Raw genomic sequence first — 21,447 nt, 5'->3', positions numbered from 1 at the left:
GTAAAATAAGTGGAGTACCGACTAGACAGAGTTTTGTTTAGTTCTCATCTCCTCAGAAAGGTTAAGTTTAAGTCTTTAGTTAAAGCATGTTAATGAGTTTCTTTGTGAAATGTTTTTGTTTTAGTTACTTACACATTGGGCATGCAAAAGCTGCTCTTCTGAACCAGCACTACCAGGTTAACTTTAAAGGGAAACTGATCATGAGATTTGATGACACAAATCCTGAAAAAGAGAAGGAAGATTTTGAGAAGGTAATTAAAGGTGCAGTGATGATCCTTTGTCAGACAAGTTCATTGAAATTGGAGGGTGTCCTGATACCTTCATGGTATGAAAATGCTAAGTTAAGCTTGCTCTCAGAGCTGCTATCCCCCCTCATCTGTATATCCTGTGCCTGAGACCTAAGCCAAGGAATACTGAGCTCCCATACCAAAAAACTTCAATTTACTTTTTTGTTCTTCAATTATAGAGTTTACCTAAGTGCTACACTTTAAGTACCAATTTCTTAAATGAATTGGCCACTAGAGGCAGGTTTCCTTTTTATCATATGATTTTAAGTTTATGAATGAAACAAACACTTAAGTAGGTGTTGGAAAATGTGAAGGTTTCCTAGCCTCTTGTATCATCTTTATTCAGAAGCACTGCTATATAGTCAAAGAGGGCGAATAATTATCAGTATGACCAATAAGAGCCAGCTTTTCCAGAGTAAATGGAAAGCTCCATCGTATGACCAGCTTTCTCAGCTGAAAATTTGGAGGCTAGTATAATGAATCTTTTTTTTTTTTTTCTTACTTAATATTGTGCAACTTCCACAGCCATTTTCAGGCTTTATAAGACTGATGGTGTGTTATTACATTTGCCCAAATGCAGTATCAAGGATTGAAAATACACAAGGAAAATGCAAAAGATAAACTGATGGTTATTTTGGATTCTTATTGCAGGTTATCCTGGAAGATGTTGCATTGTTGCATATCAAACCAGATCAATTTACTTACACCTCGGATCACTTTGAAACCATAATGAAATATGCAGAGAAGCTAATTCGGGAAGGGAAGGCTTATGTGGATGATACACCTGCTGAGCAGATGAAAGCCGAACGTGAGCAGAGGATAGAATCCAAACACAGAAAAAACTGTAAGGCACATTTAGTGTTTTATATTCTAATTGATACGCTTGTATCCTGCATCTTTAGTAGAACACGATTTCTGTGAAACATGCTGGTTTGAAACACTTTTAGGAATATGATTCATATGTTAGTCCATGTCTTAGAAATCTTTTTTGTTTGTCTATCATCTTTACCTTGTTATTACTTTGTTAGCATCACCACTGCATGTTACGGGTGTGTGTCCTCAGCCTTTCACTTACTTCGTGCAGTCTTTTGCATTTCATTCATTTCATTTGAATGATTCCTTCTGCAACATTTTTGTGTTTTTCTTAATTTAAATACTTAGCCTTTCTAAAATGTTGATGATAATGTTATTTGTACCTAAATCTTCCTTTCAACATGTGGGTAAATGTGAATATAATATATAAGCTTGGTATTACCCTATACCTCTGAAATACCACTTGACAAAAAAAGCATATCTTTCTTCTTATTTGTTCGCTGAACTTCAGAATCAGGTTATTTTTATTCTGTAATCATGTTGCCTGAATGTCCGTGCTATTATGTATATTTAAATCTTGAGTGTCACATTTGGGAAGTAAAATAAACTGAAATTGTTACAGAATTTTTATTTATTTATTTATTTTTAAAGTTTCTCTGCATTTTTAAAGCTAGCTAACAACTGGACTTTTTGCTCTAACCATGTCTTCAGTAGTTTTTACAGGGGATCACTGTTTCACAGTTATGTGTTTATCCAACATGAGGCAGGTTGTCGATATTCTGACTTATAGGAACATAGCCACTTGGGATAGAGAGCTCTTTTTCCTGGGGTTAAACTTGTATCACTGTCTGTTTTCTATCATGTCTCATTTCTCGGATCCAAGCGTGCTCTGCTTCCCACTGGAGTGACTGAAAGAGCTTTGAGGGAGCCCCCGGGTGCAGGCTCTCAGCCCGAGCCGTGTTTTTCAGACGGGCACGGGCTGCAGCGCCGACGCCCGTGAGCCCCGCGGGCCGGGCCGGACCGGTCTGTCCCCGGGCGTGAGGCGGCAAAGGGACAGGATGCTTCTGCTTCAGAGGCACGGTGTTAGATGTGAGGGGCTGGCCAGTGTGGGGAAAGAGGCAGCACGGGGTGAGGACACCTTTGGGCCTCTTCCTTCCTTGTCTGGCCTTTGTCAGCACTACATCAGGGGACTGTACTGACTTCTTCTCAGGCATATTTATAGAGTACATTTCCTAAGTGTTTTGTGAGACTTTTGCATCAAAACCAATGCATTTATTCTTGGTACCAGATACTGGAACTATTGCAGTACCTGTAAACCAGTGGCATGTGCTTATAACGTATCAAATTACAAGACTGTTAAAATACTTTGAATTCAACCTGTTGGATAAACTGTAATATAACTATCGTTTTATAGCCATTGAGAAGAATCTGCAAATGTGGGAAGAAATGAAAAAAGGGAGCCAGTTTGGTCAGTCTTGTTGTTTGCGAGCAAAAATTGACATGAGCAGTAACAATGGGTGCATGAGGGACCCGACACTTTACCGCTGCAAAATTCAACCACACCCAAGAACTGGAAATAAGTACAAGTAAGTGTTACCCGTACCCGGTTCATTATGCTAGGTAGCCGGCCATGCTTTGCTTTGGTGCCATCTGTAAACGCAGAGTAGTCAGGATACCTGGTTCTTGTTCATCTGCAGAAAACTGGCCTATGGTCAAGCCTTCCGAGGGCTGTTAACTCACCTGTCAGTGAAGGTTGTACTTCATTATTATTTCTAAGTTCACTTCCAACTGTGGAAGTCATGTGTCTGCCCACAGTTGCTTTTTATGTGTTGACTCGGTATACTTTGGTATCTGTCTTGAGATGAAGATACTTCTCTTCTTATAAACTTTGATTCTGCTGTGCATAAATTCATGAATGTGATCGTTCTGAAAATTTACAGAAATATGAGCGATACAAGAATACTTTCATGTTTTGATTAGTTTTGATTAGTTTTTCCTAGTTTTGATTAGTTTTTCCTAGTTTTGATTAGTTTTCCATGTGGATTTTCAGTTTAACAGATTTTTTTTCTTCAAATGGTCCCTCCCCCGTTAATTTACTTTATCAAGTAACAAATTTTCTTATTCTTTGAAGAAGCCTACTACATATCAATGCTGAATTATAACTTCTGAAGTGACTGGTGAATATAATGATAACTTGCTTAGCTAATGTGACTTTCTTTAAACTGTGTGGCGTGTGTGTGTGTCTGTAAACAAACGCATGTGTGGCTACGTGTGTGTACATGTATATATGTCCTTCATTTTAAAAAATTTTTCATCAACTTAGTTTATTTGATACTAACCTAAGAATCCAGTCCAACCATTATAGACATATTTTGTAATCTGCACTATTGCATTGGATTTGTGGGACAGCAAGAGCAAAAATATCAAAGCAAACAATGAAAACAACCACCACAAAACCTTTATAATATATTAATCAGTGAAAAATATATGTTTTAAAGAATTGTGAATATGATACCATGTAGCTGTACTATATTCCAGTTTCTACCATGTCAGTGTTTATAAAAATAACCTAGTCAAGGAAAGTGAAATTTTACTCAGTGGATTATGTGAAACACAAACTAATGAAACTAGCCAAATATTGTGAGTTCTTAGTTTACATAGAGTTCTTATAATTTTAGTCTATTTAATCCACCTATATTTAGAATGATAGCATTTTTAGATTAGTGGTTCCCAATGTCCTTCATTTTAATAGGGTGATTGCTCCTTGTTTTATTAAGCAAACACTTGGAATACTTTTGGAAAAGTGAATTTGCGTACACATTTTCAGTATCAGATCATTGCAAAGCCTAATGCAATAGCACCTTATTGAAGTCATATCTTAAAAATTAGGAGTCATAATGCAGTAATATATTTTTAAAAATTCAAGTGAAAACTGCTTATGTGTTGTGTATATTATTTTAGGCAGAAATTTTTGTAAGAATATTCCATCTGCAATGGAGTTTTAGTTTACATAATATTTTTTTTACTTGTCAGAGGAGACTGTTCTTGAGTACAGTTAATTACAAAAGTAATTCAGTTTATGTGAGAGTAGGATTAACTAAGATATTGAAAAGCTAAATTCCCTCAAAATTATTATTTATATTGCTGTTGTTTCCTCCCTTGTGCATTGATCATTACAGAAATACGATTGTAGAATTTTCTGTCAGTACCAGTCGTCTGTTATATTGCAAATTTGCTTTTTTGTTTGAATATTAAGTGGGTAACTGATTCATTGTTCTCAGTCTGGTGTTTTGATGTACTTTGATTATTATGAGTCATAAAACGTTAGTTTTATAAAAATTCTTAACTCATAAAGAATTATGTTATAAATTAGTTTTGCTGTTTATAATGCCTAACCTAACATGGAAAGGGTTAAAATGCTTCATGTTGATTTTCAAAACATTCCCTTTTTTTCCTAGTATTTACCCAACGTACGATTTCGCCTGTCCCATAGTGGATAGCATTGAAGGTGTTACGCATGCCCTGAGAACAACAGAATACCATGACAGAGATGAACAGTTCTATTGGATTATCGAAGCTTTAGGCATACGAAAACCATATATTTGGGAATATAGCCGGCTAAATCTGAACAACACAGTGCTGTCTAAAAGAAAACTCACGTGGTTTGTCAACGAAGGACTGGTAGATGGATGGTATGTTTCCTGTTGCCTCGACTTGGGAGGAAGTGAGGACTGCTCTGAGGTCTGGGGAGGATGAATGGAAGGAGGTGGAATGGATCGGCCTGTAGGATTTCTGGTCCTTCTGTCTTCCTTTCCTCCAGTGCATTAGGTCCCCTCCCCCCTTGAGTGCTGCACACATTGAGCACCTGTTGTGGACCGTGGCCCATGGGAACGGAAAGCACATGAGGGCACGTCCTCGGCGGAGCTCAGCATCTAATAGAAAGTGGTTTTGACCCCTTGGTCCTCCGTAGATCTGGTCTCATGGTCATGGTCATGTGTCGAATAAGAGACACTGAATGTTTGTTAAATAAAAAACAAATAATATTTCAACGGATGGGTTTTCTGTATTTGAAGATGTCACCCTTGTGCCTTTCCTGAAATTTACTGTTTCTGGTGGTGCGTTTATTTTACTGAGCAATACTGGTTGGTAAGTGGTTTTCCTGTTCCATGAACTTGGGCTCACTGGTGGTGTGATCCGTGCAATTATTATAACCAGCTTAGTCTATATATTTAACAAGTTAAATATAATATTCACTAAGGTATTTTGTACTCTCTGCAACTACATATTTAAAAAATCTACTTGGGGGCCTGCCGAGTGGCTCAGTTGGTTAAGAGCTCACCCAAGAATGTGAGTTCTGAGCAACACCGGTTCGAGTCCCGGCCTGAGCTGAGCTGCCGCTGAGCTGCCAACAGGTAGCAGGATGGCTCAGCTATAAAAAAAAAGAAAAAAAGAAAAAATTTCCTTGATACTTAACAAATGTCCCTGTTTGCCAGGGATGACCCAAGATTTCCAACAGTTCGTGGCGTACTGAGAAGAGGGATGACAGTCGAAGGACTGAAACAGTTTATTGCTGCTCAGGTGAGTTATGGTTTCTTTTCCAAGTCTCTGCTTGAATTTTCAAGTGTCGATATCCCTTTAATCTTTATTATTCCTGTTCTTTCTGTTGTTAGTTCCTTAGAATGCAGGGGCAGAATATTTTTTTTAAAGAGTATTTTTAGCACTGTTAATAGCAGTGGAACACTGAGAGTGTCCTAAACTTCTAAGCTAGGGCTGGGCAAAGGCAGCTGTCACATTTTTACCCAGTGAATGATAGGATTGTTGACTCGAACTGCTCATGGTAACAAAATTAGCTTGTACATAATAAGTTTTATATTCCAGTGGAAAGAAACTTGAGAGTAATTATTGGGCCTATTTTTTCTAACATGCATAGCTTAACTTAAAGAACATATCCGAATTAATACTCACCCTTTATGTCATTTTATTTTTGTTTTTCTAGGGCTCCTCACGTTCAGTTGTGAACATGGAATGGGACAAAATTTGGGCATTTAACAAAAAGGTACAGGTTGTGACTCTTGGTCCTCTTTTCTCATGCCTAACTCCTACATGTAGAATTCATTAGTGTGCTCATGGTAGAGGAAATTTTGTGAAGAATGTTATCATTTGCAGACTCAGGAAAATGGAATGTTTTCCTTTTTTAAACATATAAACATTAAGCTTATTATTAACTATGCGAAATAACTAACAATGATTAAAACAAGCAAACTTGGAGTTATGGGGAACAGTAACAGTTTTTTCCTTAAATCTTTTATGAACACTTTGCATTTCATTTTTCTGCTTTCAAGCTGCGAGCTCTCTGTAAGAAGGTATTACTAAATGCTTTTATTTGCCATACTTAGCACATAGCTTCTAGCATATTCCATGTTATAACCTATCTGAGCTGTTATACAGCTTTGAAGCACAATCACATTTATATTAAAGACTTGCCTATATAAATCCACTGAAAATGCATTATTCCTAGTTTTAAAAAACATGTCCTCTAGTTTTCTCAGTGGCAAAGGGAAGACTTGGCTAATTCCATTCTACCTTTCACTGAGAGGACAGTTTTATTAAAGTTACATAGCCCATTGAGTTGTATTGAAGTTTCATTAATTAGGATTCCTGTGTCTTACTGAATCCAGCTTTTTAACTACTATTTCTTAAGTGAAAGTCAAATGAGGAATACTGCATATTGACATTGTTAATTACTAATTGGAAGCAGATGCTTAGACACTATAATAAGGCAAATCATTCACATGCCATGTTTTAAATTAGGGTTTCTGTGATTGTGTTCTGTAAATTCTTTTTTCGTGTTGCTGCTTGATTGTGCTGATGCCTTGCCTCAAGAAATAGTTGCTTGTCTCGCATGTCTTGAATTTATTTTATTTAGTCTTTTGTGTTTAGTCAGTTTTTCAGTACATAAAGGAATTAATTGGCTCTTTCTGTTGCTGCAGTTACTAATAATAAATACAAGTGAAATTCACAGGCAAACTTAACATTGCCGTACTTTATTAGTAATCCAAATTTTAAAGGTTTTAAGTTTTAATAAAGTTATACATGTATACTTAGTTCAAATATATGAAAAAGATTTCACTATAATTAGATAATTCTATAGCATCTGTTAAGATGAACAGCATATTTCCCTGTCATCTTTCCTTCGCTTTCTCTCCCTCGATAAATCGCTTTCCACTCTTTGAGATAATTCTTTTGGTATTTATTGCCCGTACCTCTAAATGAGATGTGTGTTGCTACTTCTTGATTTTTTTGTTTTGGGCATCATCAGTTGACCTCCCACAATGGAAGAAGAGGATTTAGGTCTTTTACTTCTTCTCATAGCTTGTTGCTTTTCTTGTACTTGATTGTTTTGGTTGTTTTCCCCCTCATTTGTGTAGTTTTCTAACTCTGACTCAAACTCTGCATAAGTTGTCTTAACTTTCCTACCAAAATGTCCACATGCCTCAAGTGTTCTTTCAGTTTCGTCTTGGAGATGTCTTTGCCAGACCCTCTGTGCTACTTTGATCTGACCTGGGTTAGTGGCCTGGTAACTTCTGAGCACAGCTGTCTTCCCAGGTCAGCCTTCCTCCTTGTCCTGGAATTCGCTTGGCTTTTGTTCTGTGATGAATCGCCTGGTTCTTGGATGTCCCTTCTGTTTTTATTACCTTTTTGCTTTGCTGTGCTGTATCTGCTGGTAGTTCCCTGAGAAGGGGAGCCTGGAATGAAGAAGACTTTTGAGACCTTGTATATGACCTGCTTTTTCGCTTTGAAATTTCATGATAACGTGTCATGGCGTCCATCTGTTTTCATCCATATCCATTGGAGGAACATGTGGCTTCCGGTCTGGAAACTCACTCCTTCAGTTCTGGGAAATTTTCTTGAATTCTTTCTTTCTTTTTTCTCTACTATTTTCTTCTCTCTGGAACTCTTCTTGAGCAGATGTTGGGCCTGTTGAATTGGTCCTCTTATTTTCTGTCTCATCATTTGACACTATTTTCTGGTAGGTCTACTCAACTACCCTTCTGTTGAGTTTTTCATTTATGCTGTCATATTTCTAGGATTTCTCTTTTCTCTGAATTTTCAAAATCACTTCCTGTTTCTATTTCATGGTTATAATATTTATTAATAGAATTTTTTTCTTATAACATCTGTTTCCTCCAGGTTGTTTATTTTGGTTTTTCTTTGACATGAGAGGCATTTTCCAGATGTCTGATTAGCCTTGGTTACCTGCTCAGGTGTCACATGAGGACTGAAAGAGTGATTGGAAGCCCCAAGATCAAGAGTTGGGCTTGTCAGCTGATTCTCACTGTAGGTGATCCGGCTGGGCCAGTTAGTTGAAAAACCTCCCATGTCGGTAACTTCCTGTCTTATTTCTTAGATTATGCAGTTTTTCCAGAGGAGTTTTTTCAGTTACCAGCCTGAAGTGTGAAGGCCTGGCTGCTTGGGCTTTGGAGCCAAATTAGGAAGACTGCTCAGGGCCTTTGCATCTAGTGTCAGACATTCACTGGTGGATACCCTGGTCTCAGCGCAGTGCCCTCACCTCAGCTGTGTCTGGTGTCTGTGGGATCTAGACGCCCTTCTTTTCACAGAGTAAACTCCCTTTTTCTTGCCGAGGTTGGGGAGAGGCAGTTGTCTGGTTGAATGGAGCAAAGAGGGGATGCTTCCGTGTTTTTCAGCTTCCAGAATTTTGTTGCCAAATCTCCTTCCAGTCTTCTTGGATTTGTGCCTTTCAACAAAACAAAACCCTTCATGTCTTTTTAGTGGGGGAGTTGGAAGGACTAAAAGTAGATGAGTATTTTTCAGTCTGTTTTCTTTATTCCTAAGTTTGTGGGATCTTTAATCATTAAGCACCATTTTAAAAACATGGCACAGTTGAAAATTTTGATTGGTAGTAAGAATGAACTCATTCTGCTCATTTTGTTTCTGTTGCTGGCCTTCGTGGCATTTTGCTGTACTCAGCACTTTCCCATTCTCTCTGACCCTCGAGGTACAGATCTCTTATTTAGAGTTCACATCACTTTCAATCTCTACGTACTGCTCTGTTATTTTACAGCTTGCTCTACCTTTCTCTCCAAGCTCTGCAAATGATATTGAAGTGAAGCGTCAGTAAACTAAATTTAATGCCATGCCATTGTGAAGTAAGCATTGAGGGCAGGGCTAAAACATTCTTTGGACACGTTCCCCCTCTTAATAGCGCAACATTTTTTTTAAAGCATTGTCTGCTAAAAGGCAAGGAGACTAAATCCAGATTAGCTGGAGCTCCCTACATGCTCCTTAGAGAAAGAGCTTTATTTATATTAAACATGATCAAGAAAAGAAGGGATAGTGAGATGTGGGGTGGTTAACCATCTCAGCATCCTTCTGAAAATACGTGAGCCTGTTTACTTAGCCTGACTTTTCATCTTGACAGGAAATTAGGATGTAATTTTTCTGTCATAATTAATATATATATATATATATATATATATGTAGCTTTTATATATATATATATATATGTAGCTTTTTTTCCTTTTTTTAAATTTACCTTGATACTAGTAGGAGACATTCTAATAACTTACTCTGCATTAACCTCACTGATTTTCTTCTTGGTTTTATGTAAGTCTTAAGGTTTAAACTTTTCAGCCAGGGCAGAAGAGTCATAGCTTTAAGGTGTTCATTTCAGAGCTATTATTTGGTTCCATCAGCCTTTATTTACTGTTTAATTTAAAACTTCATGTTGGTATTTCAGTGGTATAATATAACATTTTTTCCTCAATGCTCATCTCAACCCCTTTACATCTGCCCTGACTAGTAAATAAAGCATGTAGAGACTTCTTTCCTCACCCCCAAATAAGGAAAGTCTTCCTTCAAATGAAAAAAGTTTGCATAAGCCCCAGTGAATAAAGTGTATGTGTTCTGGCTGGAGTGTGGTGGGGGGTCTGGAGCCCTGTGTTCTTCAGTCGCATGCCTGTCCTTCCCTCTGCTTGGTGTCTGTCAGGGCGACTCCCTGAAATCCTTGAGACTCTGGAGAGCTTGGAAAAGTACTGATCCAGAGATTCTTAGAATTGTGCAATTGAGAGCTGAGAAAGACTTAAACCTTTTCATCCAAGCTTTCCCAAACTTGTCTGATCCTAACTGCCCTATGGAATGTTTGTTAAAAGTAGATTTCCACACTTCAGACCATTAGAATCATAATCCTTTAGGGTTAAGTGGCCTGAAAATCTGTGCTAGCCAGTGCCCTAGGTAATTACAATAATTAGTCAAGTGTGAGAAACAGTCTTCTATTTTTGTTAGTTGAGAAAAGTGAGCTACAGTGAACTGAAACAAGTTTCTCAGGTTGGCTTGTCTAGTTTTAGCTTCTTCAAAGCAATTGTATTTTACTGGCTTCAATACTGAACTGAGTGGTCACAAATTAAATCTTTGATCCTTCTAGCGCAGTAGAAGCTGAAAGGAAGCACCGTTAACATGTAAGAATGACCTTAAAGCCTCAAGGAAGGAAAGAATGAAACTGTAACTTAGGGTGGTGCTGATTTAGTCCTGGCATGAAATATAAACAGATGGGGAGCAGCCACCAGGGTAACTAGAACAGCTTTTCATACTCTTACAAGTGAGCCTCTGCGGATGGTCTTGTCTCTTGAGTTTATTCGCGATTTCCGCAGTATCCTTCTTTTCAGAAGCTGAAAAATACTCTCGAAGCAAACCAAAAAGCTGACCAAACAATGGCAAGAACAACAACAAAAACAATACAAAACAAACAGCCAAGTTTAATTAATCACACCACTATTTCCTGTATCCCTCTAATGACAAGAAAATAACTTTACTGAGCTGTTTGATGCTGTTTTTGCTTTGACCTCCATTTTTTTCCATTTGCATTATTTGGTGTCTAAACACTGCTGTTGGGCTTGGTCATCGTGTATCATTTTAAATTGAGCAGTGAAGTGAAAACAGTACATCAGATGCAGAAGGCGGTGCTTCTGTTGTTTTGGAGGTGGAGTAGGTGAGAGCATAGGGAATATGATCATCCATGCAGTCAGTCTGCAGGTGTTTATCGATTACCTGTGTGTGCCAGGCCCTTGCCAGGTACTGGGAATACAGTCGTCCCTGCAGAGATAGTGTGCAGACAGGTAGACATGTGTTCTTTATAGTTTTAACCTATAGAATTGCCTTATTATAGTGAACTAATGCTACTTTGCTTTTTGGTGATGATGTGTTGCCTAACACTGATTATGGACAATTCTACTAAACACACGTATCAGTATATATTCCTTCAAAATGGACTTCTCCAACAATACAAAATCGAATATATTTACCTGTAGGATCAATATATAACCCCTTCTAATACCGGAGTTAAATATTATTTTCAAAGTATTTCTAATATTGTGCTTTAACTAATTGATTTCTTTTCACCTGTCAGTAATTATTCTTGGAAAGGAACGCTCAATCTTTCAAACGGTCTTCATTTTTTATTGTTTCTCTCTTTTCTACTTGATGACAGTTAAAATGTTGGAGAAGAGTTAGTAGGTAAACCAAAAAATTAGTAAATGCAGTAACAAAGAAAGCCAGTTAGTCTTCCTGTGCTTTTATTTTATTTTACTTAGGACATTTTTTAAAATATGGGAATGTTTTAACACGAGGATGCGCTTGTTGCAGGTTATCGACCCGGTGGCACCACGATACGTTGCGTTGTTGAAAAAAGAGGTGATCCCAGTGAATGTCCCCGAAGCTCGGGAGGAGAGCAAAGAAGTCGCCAAACATCCAAAGGTCACCCTGCAGTTTAACAGTGTTGTTCTGTCTGTTAAGGAAGGGGCAGGATGATAAAAGGGACAATGTGATTTTGTGGCCTTATCGTGGTTTGGGGATCATATTCTACCCAACGTCATTTGTCAGGAGTTGATACTAATTGAAGTAAATATTTTTGTGGATTTCCTGCTGAAGAAATTTATTCTAGTAATCACAGTACATCACCCAACTGTCACACTCAGCTAATGTATTCTGTGGTGATAGCCTATTAGTGTGTAATAAGAATTTCTGTCTTCCTGGAGTCATTTTGGAAGGTGAGGGATTGCAAGTCACGCTCCTGCCTTTACATGGAAGCTGAAGTGCGTTCTCTGTTCTCTAGCTCATTCGGTAACTGTGACCTTTGTCTTTAAGCCAAGACATTAGACCTAGTAACACCGAATTACAACTCGTGTCAGAATTTATCATCTGCTATTTGCTCTGTTGTAGAAAAGATCAGTGAAGTGAAAATGGTACCTGTCTAAATTCAGCATGTGAATTTCAAATGCATGTAGCTGGGAATTGGTTGTCATCTTGGATTGTCATGACTTCCTTGGTTGACAATCTTGAAGCAAAAGTAGATCCATTTTTTGCAGCTTTGTAAGATGGCTATAAATATCTTCATTACATGATGAAGATTATGTCCATAGACTCACTTATATGCTAATAGAGTAATATACTCATAACGTGAAAACTTACGTTCATAGACTCACGCACACATAAGATCATGTACATCGTGAAACGCTATAAATATTCTTAAGTGGTAGCCTTACGTGATTCCCTTTCTATGTAAGACCTTAGCTATTTTTTAATTTTAAAGGTTTGAGTTATTTTAAGGGGAACCCTAATAAGGTGTGTGTCTGTGTGTGTGTGTGTGTGTGTGTGTGATTGATTTGACTTTACCTTTACCTTTATCTTACATCTGATTGTTCAACTAGGTGAATAGTGGCGTCTGATGTATGATATCACCCACTATAGTTAGCTTTTATGTGAAGCTTACTGAATGTTTTAAAATTTCAATGGTGAAAATAAAACTTTTTAAGGGTGCTTATTTGTTAAAATGACTATGTGTTCAGGTAGAATAAATGAGATTACTACTGCTCACTGTTAAACAAGAATTAATTGATTAGGAGACGCCCTTTAGATGATGACTGGATTACTCAGTTTGATCTGTAGCATTTTCATTATTATTTCCCTCACGGAGTGTTCTGCATTTAGCCTGTCAGTGTTCTGTTCCAAGTCTGGCATAATATAAGATGTTACAACATACTGATTTTTCTCAAATGCATTGGTGCATTCCTTAAACAATTATTAAACACATGCTGTTTAACATTTATTTCTAAGGGTCTTCTTATACTTATTTTCTTCTGAATTCTGCCTAACAAAAACTGAAATTTAACAAGTACAGTATTTTTATTCCCCACATCTCTTTTTCTTCTTCAATTATATACTGACAGGGCAGGAAACTTATCTATACATATGTAATTCTATCTTCAGAACTTGCCTTCTAAAATATGAATGGTTGACAATTTCCTGCTAAGATGACCCCTATTATCCTATATTGCTTTGTAGTCCCCCAGGCAAAAATGAATTTATTTCCTCCTTTGCTGCAAAAGCAGTGAGATTCTGAGGATAGTAAAGCAGATTCTGGTTAGAGGAACACTTAGCGACAAATAATACTATCACAGCTCTGAAAACTGATTCAGGTGGACGGGCAAGCCTAAGGGGCGGGCCACCCCGTCTGACTCCATTAGCATGTCACAGAGCCGAATCCAGACTAACACAGATAGCTTTCGTGCACTAAATAATACAGTGGGAAAGTGTATAAATGTATAACTTTGCACACTGGCATCATAAGTTGTTGTTTCAGTCAACACTCCTTTTTCACCAATTAGAATCCTGACGTGGGCTTGAAGCCCGTGTGGTACAGCTCCAGAGTTCTCATTGACGGCGCTGATGCAGAGACACTGTCAGAGGGTGAGATGGTGACATTTATAAATTGGGGCAACATCAACATTATGAAAATACACAGGTAAGACCTTTTTGTTTTAAATAACTACAGGAAAAAAGTATTTTATGTTGATTCACTTATTAAAAATTACCTGGTTCAGACATATTCATGTTGTTGACGTAAATCTCCCCAGGCATGGATGCTACAAATGCGGGAACCTATTTTTTTTTTATATATGTTCCAGTTCACCAATAGAGTATCAGGATATCTTTTGCTTGTGATGTTGAAAATTAGTACATCTAAATATGACAAATAGCTCTAATGGTCTAGGGCTCCTTTTTGTCATCTATTTATCATTGTACAGTTGCCTGGTACAGGGATTCTGTGGACAGAATTTGTATATATAACTTTTTTATGCTAAAATCTGTTTTAAAATTAACTTTTTAATGATGAATATGAATTTTTCCAGTTATTACAGTGTGCTACACTTATAAATCTGACTTTAAGATTACATAAATGGAACATAGTATGCTAAGATTATTTAAGTAAACTCAGACATCTTAATTGTCCCATCATTGTTTATGATTTCAAGTCATTGTTAAGTGTTTGTAAATACAGTATTTCAGATTTTTTGTTTTGTTTTGTATTTCAGCTTTTTTAATGCTTAGTGCAGGTGACTTTAAAATTTGTAAGCATTTTCACGTTCTTTATCAGATGTGTATGGATCTGTTTTCTGGTGTATTATTAGTATATTGATAGCAGGGATTTTATTTTACTCATCTCTTATCCAGTATATGTCTAGCACATATTAAAAGCTCAAATAAATGTTTGATTTGAAATGTTTACCAAGAAAATTCCTTATCCATTTGCTGCAGATACAGAACAAAAATGCATTTTTATAGCAGTAATGGTTTATTTTCTTTAAACACTTTTTAATCTTATATCTAGAAACACAGATGGAAAAATTGTATCTCTTGATGCAAAATTGAATTTGGAGAACAAAGACTACAAGAAAACCACTAAGATCACTTGGCTTGCAGAGACACCACGGGCTCTTCCTATTCCAGCAATCTGTGTGACCTACGAGCACTTGATCACAAAGCCAGTGCTCGGAAAAGACGAGGATTTTAAGCAGTATGTCAACAAGAACAGCAAGGTAGCCATATTTCACTTTTCCGTGTCATGTAAACTTTTCTCTAGAATTTTTAAAATTAGTTGTAAGGATTTGGTTCCTCAAATGGAAAAGATTTGTAGAATTTTATTAAAATAAAAAGATGGAAAAGAGTAATGTTCCCATTTTACCGACATTGGAAAGTGAGGCTAAATAACTTGTCTGGGGACATACAGTAAATGATAGAGCTGGGATTAAAACCCAGGCCCTGGGTCCAGAGCCCTTATGCCACTTAAGTGCGTTGCTAGCATGCCTTTCAGTCTATATGTGCTTCTTGCATTGCAGTTCATATTTATGGTGGGAAACGTATTTATAACTGCAGGGACACCAATCGGATTAAAGTTTTTCAGAAGCCAGTTAGTTTATAAATGTAAACTTCAAAAATGATGGTAAATGTAATTGCTATTTGTTTTACTACTTTGCTGTTTCATTGTGTGTGCTTTCAAGTAGTAAAATTTTTAACATACGTGTTTTAAATGGGAATATCCCAGCTAGTGAAAAAAGCTGCTTGCATTTTAAAGTTATTTTTAGTGCTCTGATTTTGATAAAGTGTTTTTCCATCTCATATTTCCACCTTTACAGCGTGAAGAAGCAATGTTGGGGGATCCCTGCCTTAAGGACTTGAAAAAGGGAGACATTATACAACTCCAGAGAAGAGGGTTCTTTATATGTGATCAGCCTTATGAACCTGTTAGGTAAGTGAATGCAACTGAACATCTAAATGAAAATGCTTTAAGTTCTTTTTTTTAAGATTTTTTTATTGGGGAATTGGGAGAAGGGGAACAGACAAGTTGCTGTCCTTTTGTTCTTCAGTCTAGTTGTGGAGGACGTTGCTTCACTGGCCCAAGTTGGCACCATCATTGTGCTCTTCCCGGGCGAGGCACATCAGTCGCTGGCTTCTAGACACCGCTCACTGTGGCTGTTGGCCGCTCACTGCGGCTGCTGGCTACACACGGTAGCCCATGGCAACCCACTGCCACAGGGGCTGCAGCCTATGCCGTCGCCGGCGACCCACAGCAGCCCAGCTCCAGGTTGAGCTGTTGTTCAGCATCTTAGCTGTAGAGGGCAGTGTCACCGGCCCTCATGTGGGATCTGAACCGGGGCCCTCTGGCATCCCAAGCCAGCTCTTAACCAATGCGCCACTCGGCCGGCCCTGCTTCAAGTTCTTATAGTAAATAATATTTAAAAAATTCAACTTACACTAAAAACTGTACCTGACAATTCTCTATTCAGTCTGATTTGTTCTTCTAGATTTAATATTTCAGACTTGATTTTAATAAGTGATACCTTTGAAACAGCATAATATTAACAAATTCATTTCTAAAACTATACCATCTTATAATCCATCTTCATGTAGTCCAAGTATAAAGAAAAAAATTTCTGCAAAATTCTCACAAATGGTCAAGCGCACATGAAAAGCTTATTATTAATTATTAGGGAGCTGCAAATCGGGATCATAGTGAGATAGCACTCCATACCCACTAGGATTGCTATAAGCAAAAAGACAGTAACAGGTATGGAGGATGTGGAGAAATGGGAACCTTTATACGTTGCAGATAGTATTGCAAAATGATAACAATCACTTTGGAAAAGTTTGGCAGTTCCTCAAAAAAATTAAACATAGAGTTACTATTTTACCCAGCAATTTCAGTCCTACACGTATACTCAAGAAAAATAATGTGTTCATACAAAAACTTGTACATGAATGCTCACAGCAGCATTATTTGTAATAGCCAAGAGGTGCAAATAACCCAGATGTCCCTCAACTGACGAATGAATAAACAAAATATGATACAGCCATACAAGGGAATATTATTCAGCCACAGAAAGGAATGAAGTACTGATTCATGCTACAACATGCATAAACCTTGTAAACATTATACTAAATTAAAGAAGCTAGAGATAACACACCACATGTTGTATGATTCTATTTATATGAAGTGTCCAGAATAGACAAATCTATAGAAACAAAGTAGATTAGTGGTTGCCAGGATCTAGAGGAATAGGGGACTGGGAAGTGGTAGATAAAGGGTTCAGAGTTTCTTTTTGGGATGATATAAATGTTTTAAAATTAGATAGTGGTGATGGTTCCACAACTTTATATAACCATTGAATTGTATACTTTCAAAGGGTCAGTTTGTGGTATGTGCATTATATCTCAGTGAAGCTATTAAAAATATTGAAGAGATGTGTAGATCCCATTCTTGCTGCATTCCTTCTCTATTTTTCCTTTGTGGCTTTTACCCCCAAATTTGAAGAAATTCTTTGCTTATGAATAGACTTGGTCAGTGGAGTTTGCAATTACGCTACTTTTTAGAATTGAGAAATTCTTATAAAATAAATGTTTTGCAGAAATTGTTTTGCTTATAAGCAGATTAGGTGTGATATGTAGACGAATTTCCTTTAAGTCAAGAGTGAGACCATTAGTGTCCACTAATGTCATTTGTTATGGCAGGTGGAGTAGATGTACTTTTGTCCTGGGGTTAGCTTGTTCACATCTGTGAAAGTTCATAAATTGAAAGTTTATAATTAGCACTGTCAATTTTTATTTATGTATTTATTATTTTTAAACTACTCTGAAGAACTCTGATTTGAATAACAAGAGAATGGACTATGTATTTATACTTTGAAAAGCATTAGCACAGTGCCTTTGGATTAATCTAGGAATCCAGTTTTAATAGCTGTTCAGATAATTTGGTTCTAATAAACTTTTGGCACTACATTTTCTTTTTAGCCCATATAGTTGCAGAGAAGCCCCTTGTGTTTTAATATACATTCCTGATGGGCACACGAAGGAAATGCCGACATCTGGGTCAAAGGAAAAGACCAAAGTAGAAACAACAAAAAATGAGGTAAATACTGACTTTTACAGATAAGTCTTCAGTGTTTTGTTTTGTTTTGTTTTAAGCTGAGCCATCCTGCCACTTGTTGGCAGCTCAGCAGCAGCTCACCTCGGGCCTGGAATTGAACCAGCGACCCTGTTGCCCAGAGCTTGCACTCTTGAGCGAGCTCTTAACCAACTGAGCCACTCGGTCGGCCCCTCAGTGATCTTTATCATCCTCGGGTTTAGAATTGACGTCTTCACAAATGGTTGTCTTACTGTGGAAACTGAAGAAGACAATAACTTACTTTTGGGGTTTTTCTTACCCTTTCATGTAAGATTTAAAATACCTTGCAAAACAAAACTTTTAAAGTTTAATTTTATTATGTGAAAAGGTAAGAAAGACTAGATTAAAAGAATATTTTTAGAAAAGTTTTCATAATACTGTAGTAGATCCTTTTCTTTTTAAGAGCCAGTCTGCTTAATTAGGACCCTTGTGGAGAGCTGGGCATATGTTGAGGGCCACCTATTCTTAGCTCCTCGTTTTATATGTGGAAATGGGGAAAAAGGCCTTGCCAAAGATAACAAAAGTCGCTATTGACAGAGTCAGGACAGGGACCTGGGGTTCTGGTTTCCTGTCTGGACTTTTCTGTCAAACTCCAGGGCCTCTTGGTCAGGAGCTCCCTACAGTCAGGGAGGTTTGGAAAAGAGAAAAAGGACAGGAGCTGCTGTGTTGTGGATGATAGGAAACTGCCTTACCTGCTTTTCCCTGTTCCTTTTTCATCTTGGAGGTGATGCTTAATCTCTCGTCTTTAACAATGAATTAGGGATCTGCCTGGCAGTCACGGTCTGAAGGACATTCCAGGTGCAGACACAGCATCTGTCCTCATAAAACGTGGATTTGAGAGGTTGTGATGTGCCTGGAAAATTAGGGGGTTATTGTGTAGTCCAGAGGTCAACACATTTCTTCAGTTCACAGCATTGTCTGTCCGTAATTTTTTCATGGCATCCCTTAGGCTAAATGAAATTCTTAACAGTTCTTTTTATTAAGTAGTTAAGTCCAAACAATTAGATAAATACGTATATCCCAATAAGTTAGTAGCAATTTGAAAAAAAATCTCACATAAATTGAAGGAAAAGAAACTTAAGTTTCATTTTTTAAAATATTTTCTTAAATGTTAAATATTTTAATTTCATTCTTAAAATGATATACGAATTGAAAGAAAAGAATAATGCCTTTATTTCTTCCTTTAACATTGGACTCAGGTAGGACATCACCGTTTCTTGTTCCACAGCGATTTTATTTATTTATTTATTTTTAAGGAGAGCGCAGCCCAAAGTGGCCCATGCAGGTATCGAACTGGCAACCTTGTTGTTCAGAGCATGCACTCTAACCAACTGAGCCACCTGGCCACCCTCCCCCCTCTGTGGTATTTGATTTTTAACACAGCAGCTGTGAAAAATCCAGCTTTGCAAAGATATGACACCAGTGATTTCAGCAATGAAAGGAATGTAGCTCACTTGAATGTTAAAACTGAACCACCTTGAGCTTGTAGCTCACATGGTGGTTCACAGATACGGGGTCTCAGATATCCTGAAATGTTTAAACTACCCCTGGCATCCCTATGGATTTTCTGTGGCTCCCATAGCGTGAGGTCCATAGGTGTCGGCAGTTGGGTAGCCCTTGAGGATTTGGTAGCTATGAAGAAGACAGTTTGGAGAGTGGGTTGGACATAGGATTAGAGGTGTTACAAGGTCAGGAAGCCAGAAGGTAGAGCATGGAGGGTGTAAAGTAGGACATGAGCCCAGGAACTAGAATCAGTAAGACAGTAACTTAGAGTTGTATTTCATTGACCAGGTAAATAAATGGTAAATAGTCTGAGCTGGGGAAGACAGAAGCTCACAAGTTTACTAGGAGAGATGAGTTTGGACGTATTTACTGTGGGAATGTCATGACTTGAGCTTTTAATTTACACAGATTAAAAACTGCGTGGTCTCTGATTTTAAAGTTTTGTTTTAACTTAAAACATAAAACAACCAGGTTGATACAATTTTGTGGAAAGACATGTAACATTAACTATTTTTACCTTTGGTTTTCTGCCTTCATAGACTACTACTCCTAGTAAGGACAGACCAGCGCCACCTGTGACTAATACTTGCACTACTTCTGCGGATTCCTTGGTCCTTTACAACAGAGTGGCTGCTCAGGGGGATGTGGTTCGTGAATTAAAAGCCAAGAAAGCCGCAAAAGAAGATGTAGATGCAGCTGTGAAACAGCTGTTAGTTTTGAAAGCTGAGTATAAGGAGAAAACGGGCCAGGACTATAAACCTGGAAATCCTGCTGCTGGAGCAAGCCAGACTGTTTCTTCTAAACCCGCAGCAGGTGCCCCGGAGAGGACATCTCTGTACGATGAGATTGCTGCGCAAGGGGAGGTGGTTCGAAAACTGAAAGCTGAAAAAGCCTCTAAGGTGAGTACACTGGACCGGCGAGACCACACTGAGAAAGCCTGCGAATTCCAGCTGCTGGGCAGACTCACCTTGACATGCTGTTTGTAGACTGTCTACTGGAATGTGTTGACACAGCAGTCGGCATTCACTGATTCCTGCTATGGCTGTGTGCCAAGGCCAGGGATACTAACAAGATTCCGCTCACCACCTAGTGGGTGGGGAAGGGGGCTGGGAGGAAACGTGCGTCCTGACAAGAATCCTGTAACGTGTGACTGGGATGTGTAGACATTGCTTCGTGAAATGTTTGTGGCTATAAGTGGCAGGGAAGGAGGAAAAAATTCATCAAGCCCGGCACAGTGGTTCACCGTCCCTCTCTGTGGACAGAGATCCTCTATTTTTAGAGTTTTATTCTATTTTTACTCTATTTTTAGAATGTGTGTCTCACTCAGTAATGAAGTGGTTTGCCCATCTTAATTTTGTCCTTTATAATATTTCAAGTTGTAGTCTTGCCAAACAAAGGTTGTTTGTTTGTTTGTTTTTTTCTGTGTGAAATGTGTGCCACCTGACTTTGACCTCTAGTGAATACCTGCGTATAGGGTAAAATGGAACTTCTTTCAAAAGTAGGCCTCTTTTTGTAGAAATGTTTGCAGGAAAGTCCCTTAATTTTCTCCCCATTTTCTTGTTTTTAGCTGATTGAAGTTTCTTTTTTTTTATTCTTGTATGTCTGATTAACTGTGTCCTTTTTCTTAGAACCAAGTAGATTTTGCTCTGAAAATGCTCTTAATTTTAAGGACGATGTAAACACGAGACAGGTCAGGAGTACACCTCAGACAGCCCGTACTCCCTCTGGGTGGTGCCTGCTGTGACAGACTAAGTCAGGAGGCAGCCAGGCGTTGTGTCATAAGGTAGCTGCACAGGGAAAAGGGATTTGCTGTCTTGCAGAGGCCAGCTCTTTGAGGGTATCCTGACGGTTCCTGCTTCCCTTTGACCCCAGAGTAGTTGCCCCCAGAGTAGTTGCCCCGCTTCGGTTGGGTTGCTCTTAGTTCTGTGGAGCACTGCTACCATGTGCAGGTGAAACTTGGCTGCCCGATTTGGAGGTACTTTTTGCGTTTGATTGATGTCCCCGGTGGCCTGTTGATTGGTTTGTGGTTAGATAGTACCGCCATTCAGG

General features: G+C 38.1%; 1 protein-coding gene across 4 annotated transcripts in view; it reads left to right on the top strand.

Annotated features, from left to right (window-relative positions):
• Positions 1 to 21,447, top strand: part of EPRS1 (glutamyl-prolyl-tRNA synthetase 1) — a 49,283-nt gene that overhangs the window by 10,636 nt on the left and 17,200 nt on the right. For 2 of the 4 annotated variants that reach the window (XM_019639639.1, XM_019639637.1), the window contains 13 exons: positions 125 to 251; positions 939 to 1,131; positions 2,515 to 2,686; positions 4,559 to 4,792; positions 5,594 to 5,678; positions 6,097 to 6,156; positions 6,443 to 6,463; positions 11,760 to 11,870; positions 13,781 to 13,917; positions 14,785 to 14,992; positions 15,590 to 15,702; positions 17,742 to 17,859; positions 19,938 to 20,297. In XM_019639639.1, the coding sequence (XP_019495184.1) occupies positions 125 to 251; positions 939 to 1,131; positions 2,515 to 2,686; positions 4,559 to 4,792; positions 5,594 to 5,678; positions 6,097 to 6,156; positions 6,443 to 6,463; positions 11,760 to 11,870; positions 13,781 to 13,917; positions 14,785 to 14,992; positions 15,590 to 15,702; positions 17,742 to 17,859; positions 19,938 to 20,297 (1,939 nt within the window). The remainder of the gene's footprint in view (positions 1 to 124; positions 252 to 938; positions 1,132 to 2,514; positions 2,687 to 4,558; positions 4,793 to 5,593; positions 5,679 to 6,096; positions 6,157 to 6,442; positions 6,464 to 11,759; positions 11,871 to 13,780; positions 13,918 to 14,784; positions 14,993 to 15,589; positions 15,703 to 17,741; positions 17,860 to 19,937; positions 20,298 to 21,447) is intronic. The other 2 variants (XM_019639640.1, XM_019639638.1) reach the window with 1 other exon arrangement.

The sequence above is a fragment of the Hipposideros armiger genome, unplaced genomic scaffold, assembly GCF_001890085.2.
Source record: "Hipposideros armiger isolate ML-2016 unplaced genomic scaffold, ASM189008v1 scaffold_45, whole genome shotgun sequence".
NCBI lineage: Eukaryota > Metazoa > Chordata > Mammalia > Chiroptera > Hipposideridae > Hipposideros > Hipposideros armiger.
The sequence above is the reverse complement of the archived record's forward strand: the minus strand, read 5'-3'. Positions and strand labels throughout refer to the sequence as shown.